This window comes from Microplitis mediator, chromosome 6 (genome assembly GCF_029852145.1).
Source record: "Microplitis mediator isolate UGA2020A chromosome 6, iyMicMedi2.1, whole genome shotgun sequence".
In the NCBI taxonomy this organism is placed as follows: domain Eukaryota; kingdom Metazoa; phylum Arthropoda; class Insecta; order Hymenoptera; family Braconidae; genus Microplitis; species Microplitis mediator.
Window position 1 is genome coordinate 7,419,509 of NC_079974.1, and position 19,529 is coordinate 7,439,037.

General features: G+C 36.9%; 3 protein-coding genes across 3 annotated transcripts; all 3 read right to left on the minus strand.

Moving 5' to 3' along the window:
* Window positions 1-563: 563 nt before the first annotated feature.
* LOC130670453 (uncharacterized) lies at window positions 564-2,354 on the minus strand. The gene has a single exon (XM_057473860.1). It carries the CDS (start codon window positions 2,352-2,354, stop codon window positions 564-566), a length of 1,791 nt encoding a protein of 596 aa, XP_057329843.1.
* A 125-nt stretch (window positions 2,355-2,479) lies between these two features.
* LOC130670454 (uncharacterized) lies at window positions 2,480-4,210 on the minus strand. Its single transcript, XM_057473861.1, has one exon. It carries the CDS (start codon window positions 4,208-4,210, stop codon window positions 2,480-2,482), a length of 1,731 nt encoding a protein of 576 aa, XP_057329844.1.
* A 305-nt stretch (window positions 4,211-4,515) lies between these two features.
* On the minus strand, window positions 4,516-5,409 carry LOC130670455 (uncharacterized). Its single transcript, XM_057473862.1, has one exon. The coding sequence runs from the start codon at window positions 5,407-5,409 to the stop codon at window positions 4,516-4,518; it is 894 nt and encodes a 297-aa protein (XP_057329845.1).
* Between the last annotated feature and the right edge of the window lie 14,120 nt (window positions 5,410-19,529).

The window sequence follows — 19,529 nt, forward strand, 5'->3', positions numbered from 1 at the left end:
TAATCGATGAGTAATGAAAGTAAATGTAATTAAGAATAATTATTTGTGGCTGCAAAGTCACGTGATTGCGAGTATATGTATATATATATATATATATATATATATATATATATATATATATATATATATATATATATATATATATATATATATATATATATATATATATATATATATATATATATATATATAGCCGGCAGGTTATTTTGACACGTGGTCAACACAAAAATGATCACAGATTTTATTAATTAAGTTAAGAGTAAGAATGACAAATATAGATGAATAATAATACCTGATGATTTTGCGAGTAGTAATCAAATTAATGTAATTAACGAAGCACGATAATTAGCACGATGTAATTGGAAATTATAATAACCTTGTAGCACGTGGTGGTCTATCACAAGTGATGTAGAATAATGCGAGTTGCCGCGTAGCTGGCTATCGAGTTGAAATTCCGAGTATCAGAGGGCGCGTCGATAGCAGCACCTCTGATATAGTAGAGCGTCAAATTATCAAGTGTTCTGGCGCGAACATTTGAAATTTACGCAACATTCCGCCCGCCATCAGGAACAGAGTTGCTGATTATGATCTTGAGCACCTGATGATTGATGAGTAGACTGCCATTGAGTTGAGCATCTGGTTCTGGAGCAAGTGGTAAGAGTGCGAGCTTGGCAATTGGACAAGTGAGAGTACCAGTGGCTGTTTGAATGGTTACCACTCGAGTGAGGTTGTCCTTTCCTGGATGGAGTGCAGTCACTTTTGCGAGAGATTCTTGATACTTCTGTATCCATGAGTGAAGGTTCAGGGATCGCAACGATTGGTCTCCCAATGAGAAAATGACCTGGAGTGAGCGATGAAGGATCCTGAGGATCGTCGGATAGAGCCTCCAATGGTCTCGAGTTCAAAATCCCCTCCACTTGCGTTAAAAGAGTCGTAAGTTCTTCAAACGTGAAGGCTGATTCTCCGAGTGTGCGAGTCAGGTGGTGTTTCACCGATTTCACTGCGGCTTCCCATTTACCACCCATATGGGGAGCAGCAGGGGGATTGAAGTGCCATGTGATTTGATGCACAGTGGCCCAATCGAGTAGAGCATGAGATTCTTGAGTGCCTTGAGTGAAGAGCCGCTTGAGTTTAGAGTATGCGCCTTGGAATGTTGTTCCACAGTCGCTGTAGAGCGCTGTACATACCCCTCGACGGTGAATAAACCGTCGGAGAGCTGCTATGAATCCTGATGATGAGTAGTCGCTGACAAGGTCGACGTGAACTGCTGATGTGGTCAGACAGACAAACACACAGATCCAGCCCTTGTATATCCTGGATCCTCGACCTTTCCATGATTTGATTGATACTGGACCAGCGTAATCGACTCCAGTGTGAGAAAATGGTGGCGCTGGAGTGACACGTTGAGTTGGGAGTTGTCCCATTAATTGCTGAGCCCGAACACCTCGATGACGAGCACAGACGAGACATTTGAGTATGTGTGAACGTACTGGTTGACGTCCACCAATGATCCAGTATCGGAGTCGAGTATGAGCGAGTGTGAGTTGAGTACCACCATGCATGGTACGCTGATGGGCATCAGAGATGACGAGTCGAGTTAGAGCAGCATCACGAGGTAGAATTGCAGGATGCTTCTGTTGATCTGAGTTTGGAGCATTTTCCAATCTCCCCCCTACTCGGATGATGCCATCGGTGTCTTGATAAGCCACCAACCGAGCAAATGGGTGATCCTTTGGCCATGATGCCTGTTTTGCGAGTAATTGGAGTTCAGAGTAGAAATGAATACGTTGAGTTTCCTTGATGCAGAACTGGAGTGCGAGGTTGATTTCAGTTGATGTGAGTGGACGAGCAAGAGTCGAGTGTGGTATGCGTTTGATCATGTCGCGTACCCTCCCACAAATTGCTGTAACTCTGAGCATGCGCAACAGTGGGATTGGACGTTCCATTAGCGTCCAAGACGAGTTGAGTGGTTGAGCCGAAACATAGAGTGATTTGACTGGACGTTCTTCCAGGTGAGTATCTGCATCTTTATGAATGGGACTGGTTGGCCAGGACGGCGAGTCTTCGAGCAACCATGATGGGCCAGACCACCATAGTTGATTAGTTTTAAGCTGACTGGTTGTCAAGCCTCGAGTTGCACAATCTGCTGGATTGTCAGTGCCAGGGACAAACTTCCAGTGGCCATCTGGAATGAGTTCTTGAATAAATGACACCCTATTCCTGACAAAGTCTTTCCAGCGAGACGGGTGCGAGTGTATCCACGTGAGCGTGATTGATGAATCGGTCCAAAGATACGTTGGCACATGCGAGTAGTTGAGAGTAGTCTGGCAGTGGTTGACGAGTTTTGCCAACATGTGAGCCGCGGTGAGTTCCAAGCGTGGAATCGTTAGGGGTTTCAACGGTGCCACCTTGGTTTTAGAGCAAAGCAGCGTAACCTTTGCTCTCTGAGTTCGAGTTGTTAGTAGGACCTTGATAAAAACTACCGCAGCCATCGCCAATCGGAGAATCCATGGATTTCTAGAGCCGAGTTCGTGGACGAGTGGATCCATCTGGGAATCTTGATGATGTGAATCATGTTGAGTTGAGTCTTGAATGAAATCCATTTCTGACGCAGTTCGGCAGACAATGGAGTGTCCCAGCCGAGTTTTACAAGCCAAAGTTCTTGCATGAACATTTTGGCTTGAAATATGAGTGGTGATAAGAATCCCAGTGGATCAAAGATCTGAGCAATCTCTGATAGAATTGCACGCTTTGTGCATGGTTGAGTTGAGCATGATGGCGAGTGTTTGAAAGAGAATTGATCCTTGTTTGAAGACCAGTACATCCCAAGAATTTTGGTGCTGACTTCTGGATCCTCTATTTTGTATTTTGTAATCGCTTCCGCACGATTGAGCTGAAGTAGTTTGCGATGATTGCTTGCCCATTTGGCGAGTGGGAATCCGCCCGCCTTGCACAGACCCTCGATATCATCTGCAACTGCTTGCAATGACTCGAGATCATCTGCGCCTCCGGAAATGTCGTCGACATACCGACCTTTAGTGAGTGGATCGATTGCGAGTGGGAATCTATGTCCTTCATCTTCGACCAATTGGATCAGGGCTCGAACAGCAAGAAATGGAGCTGATTTCGTCCCATAAGTAACTGTAGTAAGTTTGAAGGGGATGATGTTTCCTTCCTTATCAAACCAGAGTATTTGTTGCAGACCTTGGTCCCTTTCATGAACCAAAATCTGTCGGTACATTTTGGTAACGTCTGTGATAAAGATGAACCGGTGTTGTCGCGAGCTGATGAGTACGTCGAAGATGTTAACGAGTAATTTTGGCCCGGTATGCATGATGTCGTTGAGTGAGAGTCCTGAACTGGTTGGTTTTGAGCCGTTGAAGACCACACGGATCTTGAAGTTGTTGTTGTCTTCCTTCAGTACCCCATGGTGGGGTAGGAAGTATTGAATTGATGATGTTGATGATGCCGCAGGCACCATGTGCTTGAGTTCGAGATACTCTGCCATGAAGTTCATGTAGAGTGTTTTGAGCCGAGCATCATGATCAAGCCGTCGCATGAGATGTTGTAAGCAGCGACGGGCTGCTGTGTATGAGTTCCCCAGTTGTTGCGGGTTTGATACCAATGGCAGTCTGACGATGTATCTGCCAGAACTGTCTCGAGTGTGAGTGTCCCGGAAGTGAGCTTCACAAGCCTCTTCTTCGGGAGTTAATGAGCGTAGTTGAGTTGGACTGACCTCTCCTTGGAGCCAGAATCGAGTTAGTAAGTCTTGAAGATCTTGATCATGATGATTGGAGACAGCATGATGAATTCTCAGTGGTTCGTTGAGCCGAGCTTGGACTGGACCAATGATAATCCAGCCAAAGATTGTATTTTGGGCGAGTAATCCAGGAGATTTGCATTTGATGATCTCGCCAGTGATGACCTGGCCGTAGTAATCAGCTCCAAGGATGACATCCGTTGGACCTGGGGTTCCAAACTCTGGATCTGCGAGCGTGAGATGCGAGTACTGTGCCAAGTCGGTGTTTTGGACTTGGTCAGATGGTAATCGAGCAGTTAAACCACTGAGGATGTGAGCCTTTATCGTGAGTGGTTGATCCGAGTGGTATGAGCGCAGAGTGAGAGTTGCACATCCCCTGGTATGGCCAGCTTTAGCTGCACCTATCCCTAGGATGGTAAGGTGTGATCGAGCACGAGAAATATTGAGCATTCTTGCCAATGAATCTGAAACAAAGGATATCTCAGAACCGGTATCTAAGAGAATGCGTATTGGATGAGTACTTAACTTGGTCACTACGTAGACTTGACAAGTCGCTAGTAACGTAGCGTAATGATGAGTTTGAGTACAACCAGTTGTACTGAGTTCTGAGTTGGCGAGTGATGAGTACGAGTGCTGTGATCATGAGTATTTTGAGCTTGAGTGTGGGCAAGAGTGTTGTTTGAGTGCGGTGAGCTTGTAGTAGGCGAGTGCGAGTGAGTGTCGAGTGCTTGAGTGTCGTGCGGAAGCGCAAATCCTTATTGAGTTTGAGCAGGAGCACTTCGAGCTGGAGTTGCAGGGATTCCTGGGTGAATCATAGAGTGGTGCTGTTCCTGACACACTCTGCAGGTGAATTGCGAGTTGCAAGACTCGACTCGGTGGTGTCCAAAACAGTTTGGGCACAATCTGGCTTGGATCACCAGCTGAGTTCGTTGTTGTGGAGTCATCTTGCCAAACTGGTCACATCTGACCAGGTAGTGATCACCTTGGCACAGGTCGCACGGATACTGTGCTTTGGCCACCACCTTGGGTTGAGCGCTTGCTGGTGTTGATATTCCAGCCGATTTTGGAGCCGAGGATGTTGCCATATGAGCATAGGAGGTCTTATGGCCTTTGGAGCTTGAGTGCGAGTTCGAGTGACTGAATTTGTGCTGGTCACCAGCCTTGGCAGTACTTTCTTCGTACCTTTCTTGAGCACGAGCACGATCCGTCAGGAATTGACGCAGCTGTTTGAGTTTTGGGAATTCCACCGAAGATCCCAATGATAATTCCCAAGCTTCACGAGTTGAGCGGTCGAGTTTTGAGATGATGATGTGAGTGAGCAGGTAGCAGTCCCCATCCTGGAGATTGACCTTTTGAGCCAAGAGTGCATTGATCGCCTCGTGGGTCTGATCAATCAGCGAGTAAAGTTGTTTTGACGAGCGCGAGGTGAGTGCTGGAAGTTTGACCAGCTTGTCGAGCTGAGCACCGATGAGTAAGCGAGGTACATCATACCGTTTGCAAATGGCACCCCAGGCGAGTGAGAAGCTTTCATTACACAACGGTGTGTTGGCGATCGCTTGAGCCGCTTGACTTGTGAGGTACGTCTTTAGGTAATGAAGACGTTCGACGTCCTCCAGGCCAGCACGATTGATGACGACGGACTTGAACATGTCCCTGAACTCTGGTTACTTGGCATAGTCACCAGAGAATGGCGTGATGTTGAGTGGAGCAAGAGTGACGCTACTATGTGAGCGTTGAGTCGAGTTCTGAGCTTGAGCGGGTTGAGCAGGAGTGTCGAGTTCGTGGATGAGTGTTGATAGGCGAGTGCGAGCTCCCAGGTAAGACCGGTATTTTACATCAAAGATGCCATCTTTGATGTACGAGTGTTAGAGGAATTCCTCCGTTGCGTTGGCTCCCGGGTAGTCGTGGACAACGGAGAATTCCTGCCACTCCTGGGTGAGTACGTCGAGTCGAGCATTGAGTGATGCTATACCTGCCGCAGCGGTGAGTGCTGAAGCACGAGTTTCAATGTCGGAGATCAGCTTCAATCTGGACAGTTGACTGCTGATCCTGAGCTCGAGTTCGCATCCCTTGGCGGACTTCCTGCGAGTGCGCTTCTTGGGATCTTGAGTGTCGAGTGCCTTGCGGGTCTCCACATCAGTGAAGTCGGAGTCGCTGGGATTACCAGGTGGATTTGGTAATATCCCAGTTGGCGTGGTCGAGTGCTCATCACTACCGGTGATGACGACGGTTGGAGTGAGTGGGAGAGAGGGAGCATCGTCCTTGGACGCTCCATCTCCCTTCGAGTTCTTCTCATCAGCCATTGAATCTGATGAATTGATTGTAATATTAAAATTTATTGATTGTAGGAGCAAGAGTTTAGTCTGTGATCACTTTTACGCGGTTTCCACCATCCGATCCGGCTCGAAGGACCATAATGTAAAATATTAACTTAAAACTACATTAAATATTTAGTTTGCTGGATCGGGATAGTGAAAGAAATAAAAATTCACTTTTCAATGTATTGTCCATATTTAACAAAAATAAATCACAGATAATAGCAAGAGTACAAGAGTCGATCACGAGTTTATATCGGAGCACTTCTTAAACATTATTCGAGTGCATTTGAGTTGAATTTAGTTAATATAAATTGCATGGCACCGTACACATGAACATTATATTATATACATATAGAGCGTAGTTGAAGATCGAGTGTGTTGGGTTTAATGAATACGAGTTTATAAATTTACACGGCACCATACACGTGAATTAATTTACACAAAGAGCGCAATAAAGAATAAATTATTAACAATTAATGATTTACAACTATCATCAATAGTTCGAGTATAAATTTTAGTCACAATTAATTTTTATTCGCGACACTGAGTACGAGTAAGAAGAGAAAAAATATAAGAAGCGTAACGAGCCGAGTCTGAACGTATAATAATTACTTTGCAGTCACAAATAAAATTTGATATTGATTTTTGAGATTAAGATTACTGGATGACTGAATGATGACATCAGTCACCCCAGTTGACATCATGTCCAAGTAAATAATTAATCGATGAGTAATGAAAGTAAATGTAATTAAGAATAATTATTTGTGGCTGCAAAGTCACGTGATTGCGAGTATATGTATATATATATATATATATATATATATAGCCGGCAGGTTATTTTGACACGTGGTCAACACAAAAATGATCACAGATTTTATTAATTAAGTTAAGAGTAAGAATGACAAATATAGATGAATAATAATACCTGATGATTTTGCGAGTAGTAATCAAATTAATGTAATTAACGAAGCACGATAATTAGCACGATGTAATTGGAAATTATAATAACCTTGTAGCACGTGGTGGTCTATCACAAGTGATGTAGAATAATGCGAGTTGCCGCGTAGCTGGCTATCGAGTTGAAATTCCGAGTATCAGAGGGCGCGTCGACAGCAGCACCTCTGATATAGTAGAGCGTCAAATTATCAAGTGTTCTGGCGCGAACATTTGAAATTTACGCAACATTACTATTTCAGAAGGTAAGCAAATTTATACATAGAAATGTCTACAATTTGAGGGTAAAAAAATACTTTATAAGTCAAATTAACAATAAATTGATGTAAAACTGCCTGAAAAATTTTGTTTAGTCAGCTTTTGAAGTGAATTTGCATTCTAATTCGGGTAGTCAATTTACGTCAAATTGTATTGCGAGTTGTATAGAAATTGACGTCAAAAACGGAAATGTCCGAAGCTGACGGAAATTCGAGGAAAAATTCAAGGAAACTTTTGTAAGTAATCTTTTGCTAAAGCAAACTGTGCTATTAGGACAAAGGAAAGTGTTGGAGAACAAGCAGGTTACCTTCAAATTGACAGTAAATAGTCTGTTAAGTTGAATTCACTTTGACTACAAGTATTACTGTCAGACATTGACGCTAAGTTAATTGAAAGTTTTATTTCAAGTTGACGACAAGTTTTTCTGTCAAATTACATTGAAGCTACTGCCGTATTTTGAAGCCAACTCAAAGGAAAGTATTATATCCAGCTAAGGTTTGCCAGAAACTTTCTCGTTGAGTTAGCCGAAAGTGTTGTTCTGTAGACCTTACTGAGTAATGTGTGGCTATCAGGGTAGGGTTGATGCAAACTTGATGTAAACTTACCGTTAATTTAAAGTGAAACTTTCAATAAACTTAACCCTAATAGCCACTTTAGCAGTTCGGCAAAAATGTGCCACGGCTTGTCTAGGGGAAATATGTACGTTTCCCTAGACTAGCCGTGGCACATTTTCACCGAGCCACTTTAGCTTGAAATTACCTGAAATTTGCTGCCCGAATTTATCGACAATTTAACAGTAAAAGTTGGAAAGAAAAATTTGCGGTTAATATTTGCTAAATTTAGAGGTCATTTTTTACTAAAAATAAAAAAGTCGCTAATGTTCGTTCTTATCATTTCAGAAGGAAAGCAAATTTATACATGAATATGTCTACAATTTGAGGGAAAAAAAAATCTTAACAATTTTTGAGTCAAATTAACAATAAATTGATGTAAAACTTTGCCTCAAAATTGACGAAAAATTTTTTCTAGTCAGCTTTGGAAGTGAATTCGCATTCTAATTCGGGTAGTAAATTTACGTCATATTGTACAGCAAGTTGTATAGACATTTTATGTATAATTTGCTTATGATCTGAAATGCAAAGAACGAACGTTACCAACAATTATTTTCTATAAAAGATTACCTCTAAATCGAGCAAAAATTAACCGCAAATTTTTCTTTTCAACTTTTACTGTTAAATTATTGGCAAATTCGGGCAGGAAATTTCAATGATGTCAAATTACAGTCAATTTCAAGCTAAAGTGGCTATTAGAGGAGTTAATTTGCAGTTGAGGTGACTATCAGGGTAAATTTCATATCAAACTATAGTAAAAAATATAGACTGGTGCTCCACTGGTGGCGAAAAAATTAATTATTGCTGTAGAAAAATATATATCATTTACTGAATCATGGCATTTCTTATAAGTGTTTATTCTCTGGCAGTGCCCTTTTCGCATGAAAAAAATTGTAAAACTATTAAAAATGGGGGTGCTATAGTATATGCTGGCCTAATTTCATTATTTAAATTAGTTCTCATTACTAAAATGGGTAAAGTTTCATAATTTTATGACGAACAATCAATCATCTTTCGACTGAAAAAGGAATTTTCTAAAAATTTTGTTTTTTAAAAAAGTTTTTAAAAATTGGAGCTAAATACCGTTCGGTCTACGGTATAGAGACACGGCAGGCTCGCACCATGACACTTCACACATATACATGTGTGTTTAAACGTGTACTTGGCGCGAGACACTACCGTGTCTCCTGATTAATTCACTCATTTACGACATTTATTTATAACTTCTTTAATTATCAACCATTTTCATAATTACGTTTTCACTCACTCACTTTTATCATTATAAAATTCCAATTTATCTATTTACTCATATAAATTTACTTTCCACATAATTATTTACTAAATTAAAATCATCAATCGATTAACAATAACTAATTTCTTACAAACGTGAACCTTTCTTTTATCAACAGTTTTGTTAAGCCGGTTTTAGGATTTATATTATTTTACCGCTTAACAATTTATTCACCAACTCTATATCCAATATTCAAACTCAACCACGTTTTACTTCACGACACATTTTACTTTTATATTTTGTTGATTGATTTTTATTTAATTTATTTAACTTAATTATGATTTATTTATCTCATTATTAATGACTAGATACTTTTGACTAGATCGCAATTGCTTTTCCGGCGAATGCTTTACTTAACCTGCCTGGAAAATTCCAGAAGAATTTTCCGGCAAATGACTAACACAACCTGCCTGGAAATAACAAAGCTAAATATGTTAAGACCGGTATTTGATTATTTTATTACGCGTTAATAGACACGACAATATTTCGCGTACACGACGGTTAATTACGTGTATTTTTAATAAAATATTACGAGAGTATTTTACAAAATACCTAACACGAGTTATGTTGTTTCTTTCTCACTTAGTTGTCAAGTATTAGTTTTCCTGGTCCAATAATTGTCCTGGTCTTTGTAGTTGTCCTGGTCCGTGTCTGCGCGTCTAGGTGGAAGTCCAGTCCTCCCGGCTCGGTGCTTCCCGGTTGTAACTTCTTGGCGTCTAGATGGTTTGCCCGACTCTGTCTTAAACGTCTGTTCAGTCTGGTCGTTCCGGTCACTACTGGTTCTGTTGTGGACGTTTGTTCAGTCCGGTCGTCCCGGCCACTACTGTCCTTTTTCGTTGCTATCTTGTAGTTTTATTAATTCAGCTCGATTATTTTCGGCAATGATCGGAAAACTCCTCCCTTAATTAATTTTGATTGGGCCTAGCGTCAGAGTATTTTCAATTAGCGCGCCCGGCGACAAGTCGAAAAACTTAATAGAACGCTCATTTGGGGTAGCAGGTAGGGTAGGTGACTATCAGTGATAAATCACGATTTTAGTCGATAAATTAACCCAATTTACCCCGTTACAAAAGAGTTAGCGAAACTTGTTCTTTCCACAGAATCCGGATTTCAATCAAAATACGGTAATTTACCGTAATTCGGATCTGCTATGAACATAAACACACCATAAACATCAAAATTAGTGCCGGGATTTGTAATCCGCGATAGTTAACACTTTCATGTTTAGTAAACGATGAATGGCAGAACTATTTCTCCATACAGTGCCTGGGTTCAACTTAATCTCCGAATTTTCATTTACATTAACATGCTGAGCATCGACATCCATTAGTCTAACAATAGAGTGTTTAAAAAATATAATTTAAGTGTTGAAGGTCTTTGAACTTTAATTATTGTAGTATTTTTAACTTCCCGCTAAGAAAATGTTAAATTTTCGAAAATTCGGGAAGTTATTGTTTTCACCCCGATTTTCGAAAATCGAATTTTCATCAGATGTCGACGTTTTGAGGTCCTAGGAAGCTATTGTGACTATTTGCAGAATGATGTCCGAGTGGCTGTATGTATATTAGGGTGGGCCGAAAATCCACTTTTTTTGAATTTTCATTATTAATACCAAAAATATTTTTCCTCGTACAAAAGAAAAATTTTTCGGAAATAAAAAAAAATTTTAGGTCGATATCTTAGGCTCGCCAAATCCCGCTAAAGTTATAAGTTGTTTAAAATTTTTTTTCCAACACATTTTGATCGAAAATTTAATTCTCTACAAAAAAGGTCCTATAATAAAATTACGTTAAGTTGATAGTTACTCAGATAATTGCCATTTTGCTCTAAAAAATGAAATTTTTCAAGATATTATTACTTTTTCAGAAACAAATTTTATCATAAAAATTTCGTAGGCAATTCAATTTTCTACAAAACAGACCTAATAAATATTTATTCAAAGTTGATAGTTACAAAGATAATAGCAATTCTTGGTGAAAACCACCGAATAACGAGAAATGTGATATCTAAACATAAAACTGCCAGTTTCTGAATAACTATAAATTTCAAGTTTTTACCAGAAGACCAATTTTGTAAGAAATTTGATTTTCCATGAAATTTTTATAATAAAATTCATATTTTACCCTAAAAAAGTGATAATATCTTGAAAAATTATATTTTCTAGAACAAAATTGCAATTATCTCAGTAACTATCAACTTTACGTAATTTTATTATAGGAACTTTTATGTAGAGAATTAAATTTCCGATCAAAATATGTTGGAAAAAAATTTTTAAACAACTTCTAACTTTAGCGGGATTTGGTGAGCCTAAGATATCGACCTAAAATTTTTTTTGTTTTCCGAAAAATTTGTTTTTTTTGCATAAAGAAAAATATTTTTGGTATTAATAATAAAAATCCGAAAAAAGCGTATTTTCGGCCTACCCTAATGTATATGTATGTGAGTGTGTGTGTGTGTGTGTGTGTGTGTGTGTGTGTGTGTGTGTGTGTGTGTGTGTGTGTGTAAACCTTTCATAACTTTTAAACTAATTAACCGATTCAAATCTTTCTTGCGGCAATCGAAAGAGGTCGTTGGCCCTCAACTTTCCTGAAAATTTCAGATCATTTGATCAAGTAGACCCGAAGATAATGAAGAGTTACGAAAAGAACATTTTTTTTTACTTTCTCGAAAACTATTAAAACGATCGATTTCAAAGTCTAATCCGCTCTAAAACTTGATAAGACGCATCGATTGCTACCTCAACCATCAAAATCGGTTCATTCGTTCGAGAAATATCGTCGGAGAAAGAATTGGTAAAATATGGTTTTTCGCGAAAATCTTTGAAACGACTGAATCAAACATTTTCCAAATCTAATCAGCTCTAGAACTTGATAAGAAGTGGTTAAATTGGTCGTAACTACTACTTTGAGGACTAAACTAGGATATCTTTCTATACTCTTGTCAATGTTAAAATTCCAAATTGATCTTCAAAAACCTCCTTGAGAACTTTGAGACTTAAATCCGAATTTGTTTTTTGACTCGGGTAATGAATGACTTTTTCTGACTCATTGGGTTTGAAAATTTTAAAAGCAATGGTAAATATCTGCTTGAAAAAATCTTATAAGTTGCGGTAGATTTTCATAAATACTTACCAAGGTTTTATGAGAGTGAATGTGTTCTATAAGAAGTTTTATGGGTCTCAGCCAGATAAAAAAATCTCTGGTTTGTCTATGCATATAATGATTAGGTATGACATTCGCTGTACTTTTTACAGTCTACATCCTTACACTGTGAACTTGTTAAGTAGATCACTACAATAAAGCGAGCAGTTTTGACTTTATCTATCCTCGGGGATTTGTTTAATCGTAATTAACGGCGGAGACTCAGCAAATTCACGTAATTTTAAGCGAAAAGTAAATCGGATAAATCTCAGGAATTTTTCGCAGAAATTTACCTTTAAATATACTTTTTCTGTATCTTCCTGAGTAATTAATTTCTCATAAATGAATTAAACAACTGCTGCAACCTAATTTCTTAAAGTCATGGAAACTTTATATTACAACATGGTGTTTATATACAAGTGGGGCTGCACACATTTTTCAAGGTTCCAAGTGCTTACACCTTAAAGACCTATAATTAAACTTTTCCGCGTGTTCAGCTACACGGCGGATTGAGTTTTCTGTATGTATTTATGTCTCTAACACTAGATATCTATCCAAGCTTTGCAACTAAAGTGTGCAAAATTGATAAAAATAACATAAAATCATGCAAATTTTCCAAAATAAATTTTTCTCATAAATATATATAATTCTATATAATACCGTAAAAAGGACGGTGGCGATAGGAAGGTCTAACTAAGAGCTATAAATATTTGTTGAACTCTTGTAATAGTGAAAATTGGCATATTTCTGTTATTTTAATACTTTAACAGTGTACAACAGCTCACCTAACATTTTGTTGCAAGTAGTTTGGACGGTATCCGCCTCCCTTGCCTAGTATAGTGTCTGGCTAAAGCCCACAACACAGTTTTACGCCAGCGCGTACTAGTAAGAAATGTAGTCTAAGGCTAGAGTACGTTAACATATCCTTACTGACGAGTCCGTTAACGTACTTAGGACGAAACTACAGAAATTATGGCAATGGGAATACGTTAAGTTTTAGTGGTTGACTTAAGAGTCGATACACAGAATGAAATGAAAAATATGTCAAATATCGCAGTGTGGCACGGAACTTGAAAATGTTAATGTTAACCTGGGAAATAAGCAAAATTTGTACCCTTGGTACAAACTTTTGGCTTAGAAAGTCTTATATATAAACAAATAAACCAAATCTATCTTAGATCCGCCCAAACACGTTGGAGAATGAGCCCTCATTTGAAGCGATCAGTACAAAATTGGATTTTTGGTTAGCAAAAAAGTTAGCAGCCCTGATTCAGGCTGATTACCCACAACATAAAGTGACTTATGACAATAAGAGTAATAAAAATTTATTGAACGATAACTGAGGCTATCAAAGTTTTCTATAGGGCACCCAGTACTCTTCCTTATCTACCTGAGTAAAGAACTTCTCATTTATAGATTAAACAATTACTGCAACTTAATTTCTTAAAGTCACAGGAACTTTATATTATCTACTTATGAGTATAAGAATACAAATGTAATTATTAGATATTAATTGTGGCTCATAAAATTTATTGAAGCGCACCTAGTACCTTTTTTTTAAGGATATTCAGTAGCAGACTGTCAATACTTATTTTTGAAGAATAAAATTTTTTTACAAAACTTACACATTTGCCTATAAAGTATATAATTATTTTATTATTATCAAACCAATAATTTGAATTTGTCCGTAAAGAACAGTTTTGTGTTTTTCAAATTTTTCAATTCTCAACTCTTTTTTCTCAAATAACTTCAGTCACTTTAAACGTCAAATCGTTAGTACATCTCATCAAAGTTTATTTGTAATTGACAGTTAATCTTTAAAAATTCATAATTTTTATCGTTACTCTTCTTGCTAGTGTATGAAATTAATTTTACTGTATTATTTTTTTTAATCTTATTAATTATTATGACATTTCTTCAACTGCGTTTATTGATTGTATTAATTTTTTATTGTATTTTTTGATAAACTAATATTTTTCCGATTTCACCCATGCCGAGACCAGCACGACCTCTTGCTCAGCGATGGGCGGATATTTTGAATGTGCTATTAATACCAGCAGGAATTTATGAGCTTGTTGAAGACCATGTTATGTGTTTATATTGTACAGTCAAACTGAACTGTATTACTGAAGCAAATATTAGCCGGCATCATAATTCAAAATTACATCAAACAAACACAGCTCTTCAAACTGGTCGTTCAGAGCCTAGTGAAGATGCTAAGGATGAATGTACATCAAGGACCCATGCATTTTTTTATGATATGGCAGAAGCATTTATGGCAGCCGATATTCCATTTGAAAAACTGAACAATGATAAGTTTGTGCGATTCTTAGAAAATTACATGAAACGGAAAATTCCCGATGCTTCAACATTAAGAAAAACATACGCAGATTTAGTTTATTCTAAGAAGATACAGGATGTTAGAGATGAAGTTGGTGATAATCCTATTTATTTGTCAGTTGACGAGACAAACGATACTCAAGGACGTTTCATTACGCATGCGATCATTGCGCCACTTATTTCTAATTATCCAGGAATACCACGAATGATCCATTGTGCTGAAATTCCAGTAGGTAATGCAAACGAAATTTGTATGTTTGTAGAGCAGGCATTAGCAATACTTTGGCCGAACGACATTCGGCGAGAAAAAGTTTTGCTATTTGTTTCAGATGCAGCTCCATATATGATGGCAGTAGGACACTCTCTTAAAACCAATTATAATTATCGAAAACTTGTCCATGTTTCTTGTCTAGCTCATGGATTGCACCGAGTAGCTGAAGAAATCCGTGGAACTTACAGACTTGCAAACGACGTGATATCTGAAACAAAAGCCGTATTCGTGAAGTCTCCAAGAAGAAAGCGTTTATTTAATGTATTGGCCCCAAACATTCCTCTTCCTCCTCAGTCAGTAATTACTCGATGGGGTGAATGGCTTAACGCAGCAACATATTACCATAATCATTTTCTGGAAGTTCAACGAGTAATTGAAGCATTGGAACAAGACGCTGCCGCAGTTGAACGTGCTCAAGAATTGTGAAAACTACCATATTATCACAGAAGGTATTACGCGACTAGAAGGTAGAGGAATGACGTTACAGGAGTCAATTAATATTATCACCGAAGTTGGTAGAATAATACAAAGTAACATGGCGATCCCTATAAATATCAGACACAAAATGCACACAGTTCTGTTAAACAATAGGGTATTTTCTGTTGATCTAATGAATATATTTCAAGTACTCTAAGGAGTGCAAAATGTTGATATTCCTGATGGATGGACAATAGAAGACGTTCACAGTATGACGTATGCCCCCACTACTTCATGTGAAACTGAACGGTCATTTTCTGGTTTCAAGAACATACTTCAATCTAATCGACAATCGTTTACAGTTCAAAATTTAGCGAAATTTGTGATAGTCTATTTCAATCAAATTGAACTGATAGAAGAAAATGTCTAATGGGATTATAGAATTTATATTTTGTCTCATATCATTCACTATGTTAACTATGCAAGCAACCTTCCTTCAATGGTAGATCTATTTTTCTGTCAAATTAAAAATAATAACTTTTGTTCTTCGGCTACTTTCCCGTTAATTTCAGGCAATTCTTTCTGTTAACCTCTTCCAGAAGTGGGCATCGATTTATGCTACTTCGTAGTTCAAGTTGTACTACAATTGTAGTTAAACGTTATAATATCTCATAATTCGCAAAAGCTTCTTGTCAAATTGATCGAAACTTTTATTCGGCCAACCGGGCTATGTAGGATCACTTCTTATAACAATTTTCAGGTAGCCAGGTTTTCTAAGCAAACATATACTCAGCAACAGTTTCCATCAATTTAACGATAAACTGTTGCTTACTAAAATATATTCTAAAGTTCGAATAAAATTCGAGTACAATTCGCACTAGAAGTTTGCGTAAATGTGCGCCCACTTCTGGCAAACAAGTTAAGGGAAAATATTGCACAAAAGTTGCAAAAAGTAGCCGAAAATTAAAACTAACTTTCATGTTGATGGAAAGATGCACGAAATATTGCGTCGATTAATTAAACATTGAGGACCAGTTTGTCAAACCGGGTTTATTTTTAATCCGGGTTTAAATTGTTATTGGTGGCATATTTATATCCCTGATTAAGATAAATGATTCAATCCATGTTAAGTATATTCCTATACATTTGTTGATTCAAATTGTTTTGAGTCACTTCAAATCATTTTTCTTAATTAGAGGTATTATTACCCTGTTTAGAAAATCTCATAAAATCCGATAAATTCTTATGAATTCCCATAGAGATTTTATAAGAATGAATGAGTTCTATGATAAGTGCTATAGTTAAGTGTAAGACCTTACATATACAGCTATAAAAATCGATCGTATATTTTAAGCAGGGTAATGAATAGATGTACTAGCAATATTAATTTAAACCCGGTTTAAAATAAACCTGGTTTGAAAAACTGGCCCTAACTCTTTGCAGCCAACTTGACGTAACAATTCGGATGTATCTTTCCGTCAATTTGCAACGTATGTGGCCATTAGGGAAGTCATAATCACCATATAAGATGTATTCAACAACTTGAAGTTGTCTAATATGAGCTATTTTCAATCAAGATCTCTATTTATACTCATCTCCATAACAACGAAACTATTAACGTTGAAGAGTATAATATTCGTAAAATAAGATCGATTATCAGATGCTTGTTTCATTAATTTTAAATTGTAAACCAATACTTTTTCATCATTGATTACTGTAAGCATTTCATTATTATTATGTCAGTTTAAAAAAATTACATTATATTTCCTCTTTTAGGCTATAGACTTAATGCAGTCAAAAATTTTTGAAAACAGTTTTGCTATTGTCGTTTAATTAATTATCGCTGACATCAAACTTATTTTCTCATACGAATTGAAGTTTTTTTACTTGTTATATAATTGACACAGTTGATATTTGTTAATTATATAAATTCTTGCATTAATAATAATCTTCATTAAATTTTATAAAAAAAAATTACATATCATTATGGAATTCGTACTAGTTCTCTGGACTGGAAAAACACCTAAAACTGTCAGCATAATTCCCGAATCAGAAGTAAAATGTATCAATGGAAAGTATAAAGCAAAATTTGAAGACCGTTGGTATATTGTAAAAATATGATTCAAATTTACAAGTGGATGACAATCGAAATTTGGATTTAGACGTTAACAATGACACGAATCTATCTCATAATTCAAATCTGGAACCAGATCTTAATGAAAAAAAAGATGTTGCTGAGAATATTAATAACAATGATATTAAACCAAAAATAGATAGCATGGTTTGCATACAATTTAGTATTTTCTATCAGTTTAATTATTTACACATACGTACACATTATATTGTGTCTAAAAGTAAAGTCTGGAAAACGGTTGATCCTGTAGGTCAGATCCGATACTTCCGGCTATATTCAAAGTCTTTAATCTTGAAATTTGGATACATTTACTTTTATGCTTTGGTTCTTTCGAGGTTAAAAAAATTGTCTTTTCTTAATGTACGAAAATTAAAAAAAATAGGTTATTTGTCATTCTTTGAATTTTTGGTCGCTGCTATCTTTCGAACTAATCAATCGGTTTTGATATCTAAGGCAATATTCGACACAGTCTCGAAGCTTCTGGTGCTAATAGTATATTGTACAACTAGTGCGGTAAGTTGGCGATTGCCCACGAGAGCGAAGTTGAGCGCACGAACGAAGTGAGTGCGCTCATTCGCTCGTGGGGGTAATCGACAACACCGCACGAATTGAACACAGTTTTTTTATCATTAATGCAATATAAGTACTATCTTAGTGCTCGCTGTTTTATTCTCCAAGTAGCTTTTTGCTGATTCAACTGTTGCCACGACATTTTTGTGGGTTAAACGATAATCTGCATGCGACAAGAAGTAAATTTGAGTGCGACAAGTTTACTTGTTGCATGTAGATAATCGTTTAACGCACACAAATGTCGTGGAAACAGTTGAATGGGCAAACAGCTATTTGGCGAACAAAAGAGAAAATTTTAAAAAATAACACTTTGCCTAATTTTTTTTTATTTTTTGAATTTTCGGACTTAACGTCTTAGCAAACTTCGAGTTCATATTGTCACTTCGATTTTGTGAATATTGTTTATTTTGTATTTATATAATAAACTATACTGATCGTTTATCATTCTAATGATTTTATTGAATAGGTTGAATTAATACCAGGATCAAAAGTATGGATTGAGGAATTCAAACTTAAGATTATTATAGACAACAATATGACTCCCGATGATTCGACCCGGGTACTATTCGATAGTATAATTGGCAAAGAAAATCTAAAAAAAATGTTCGTAACCGGTAAAGGAGATTGGCAAGCTATCCCCACAGATATTCTAATGGCTGTTGAAAGTAAATAATTATCTACTTGAATCATACATACACATACACACATACAAACACACACACACACACACACACACACACACACACACACACACACACACACACAGGCATCACTCTGAAAATAATTAGAATAGCATTCTAGGGCCTTAAAATACATATAAAATACATGCATATATGGGGCATTCTCCAAATCACCGAGGTTATTGACTCGATCACTATTTATTTAGCCAATTTTTAACTTCCTGATAAAAAATTTAAAATTTCCAAAAAAAAAAAAAGTTATTGGTTTCGGTCCGATTTTCGAAAATCGAATTTCTAACAGATCATGACGTTTCGAGGTCTAGGAAGCTATTCTGCCTGAGATATTAATAAAATAAGATGCGAATTTTACTTGATGACGTCACAAGTGCTGTGAAGCAAAGAAACGACGCTAGCAGTGTAAAATGACACAACCGCGGGAAATTTGAAAAACTAAGAATCACTTATAAACTTTAAACTTTTTTTCGATGATCGTTTAGAATATCTGACAACAGATTTGTAAATTCATAATTAAAATAATAGTAATAACTATTATTATAATCTTTTTAGAAAATATAAAAAATAATTAGTAATTGTAAGCCGAAAATTTTTAATTGATAGATTTTTTATTAGTTATATAACAAATTTTCAAAATTTTCTCTAACACAAGCAAGTAATAAAATTTTTAATATTATAATAGTTAAAAATTTAACGATAAAAAAATAAATAAATAAATAATTTACTTTGGAGAAGTGACTTTTTGGCAATGATCTAAAATATTTTACATG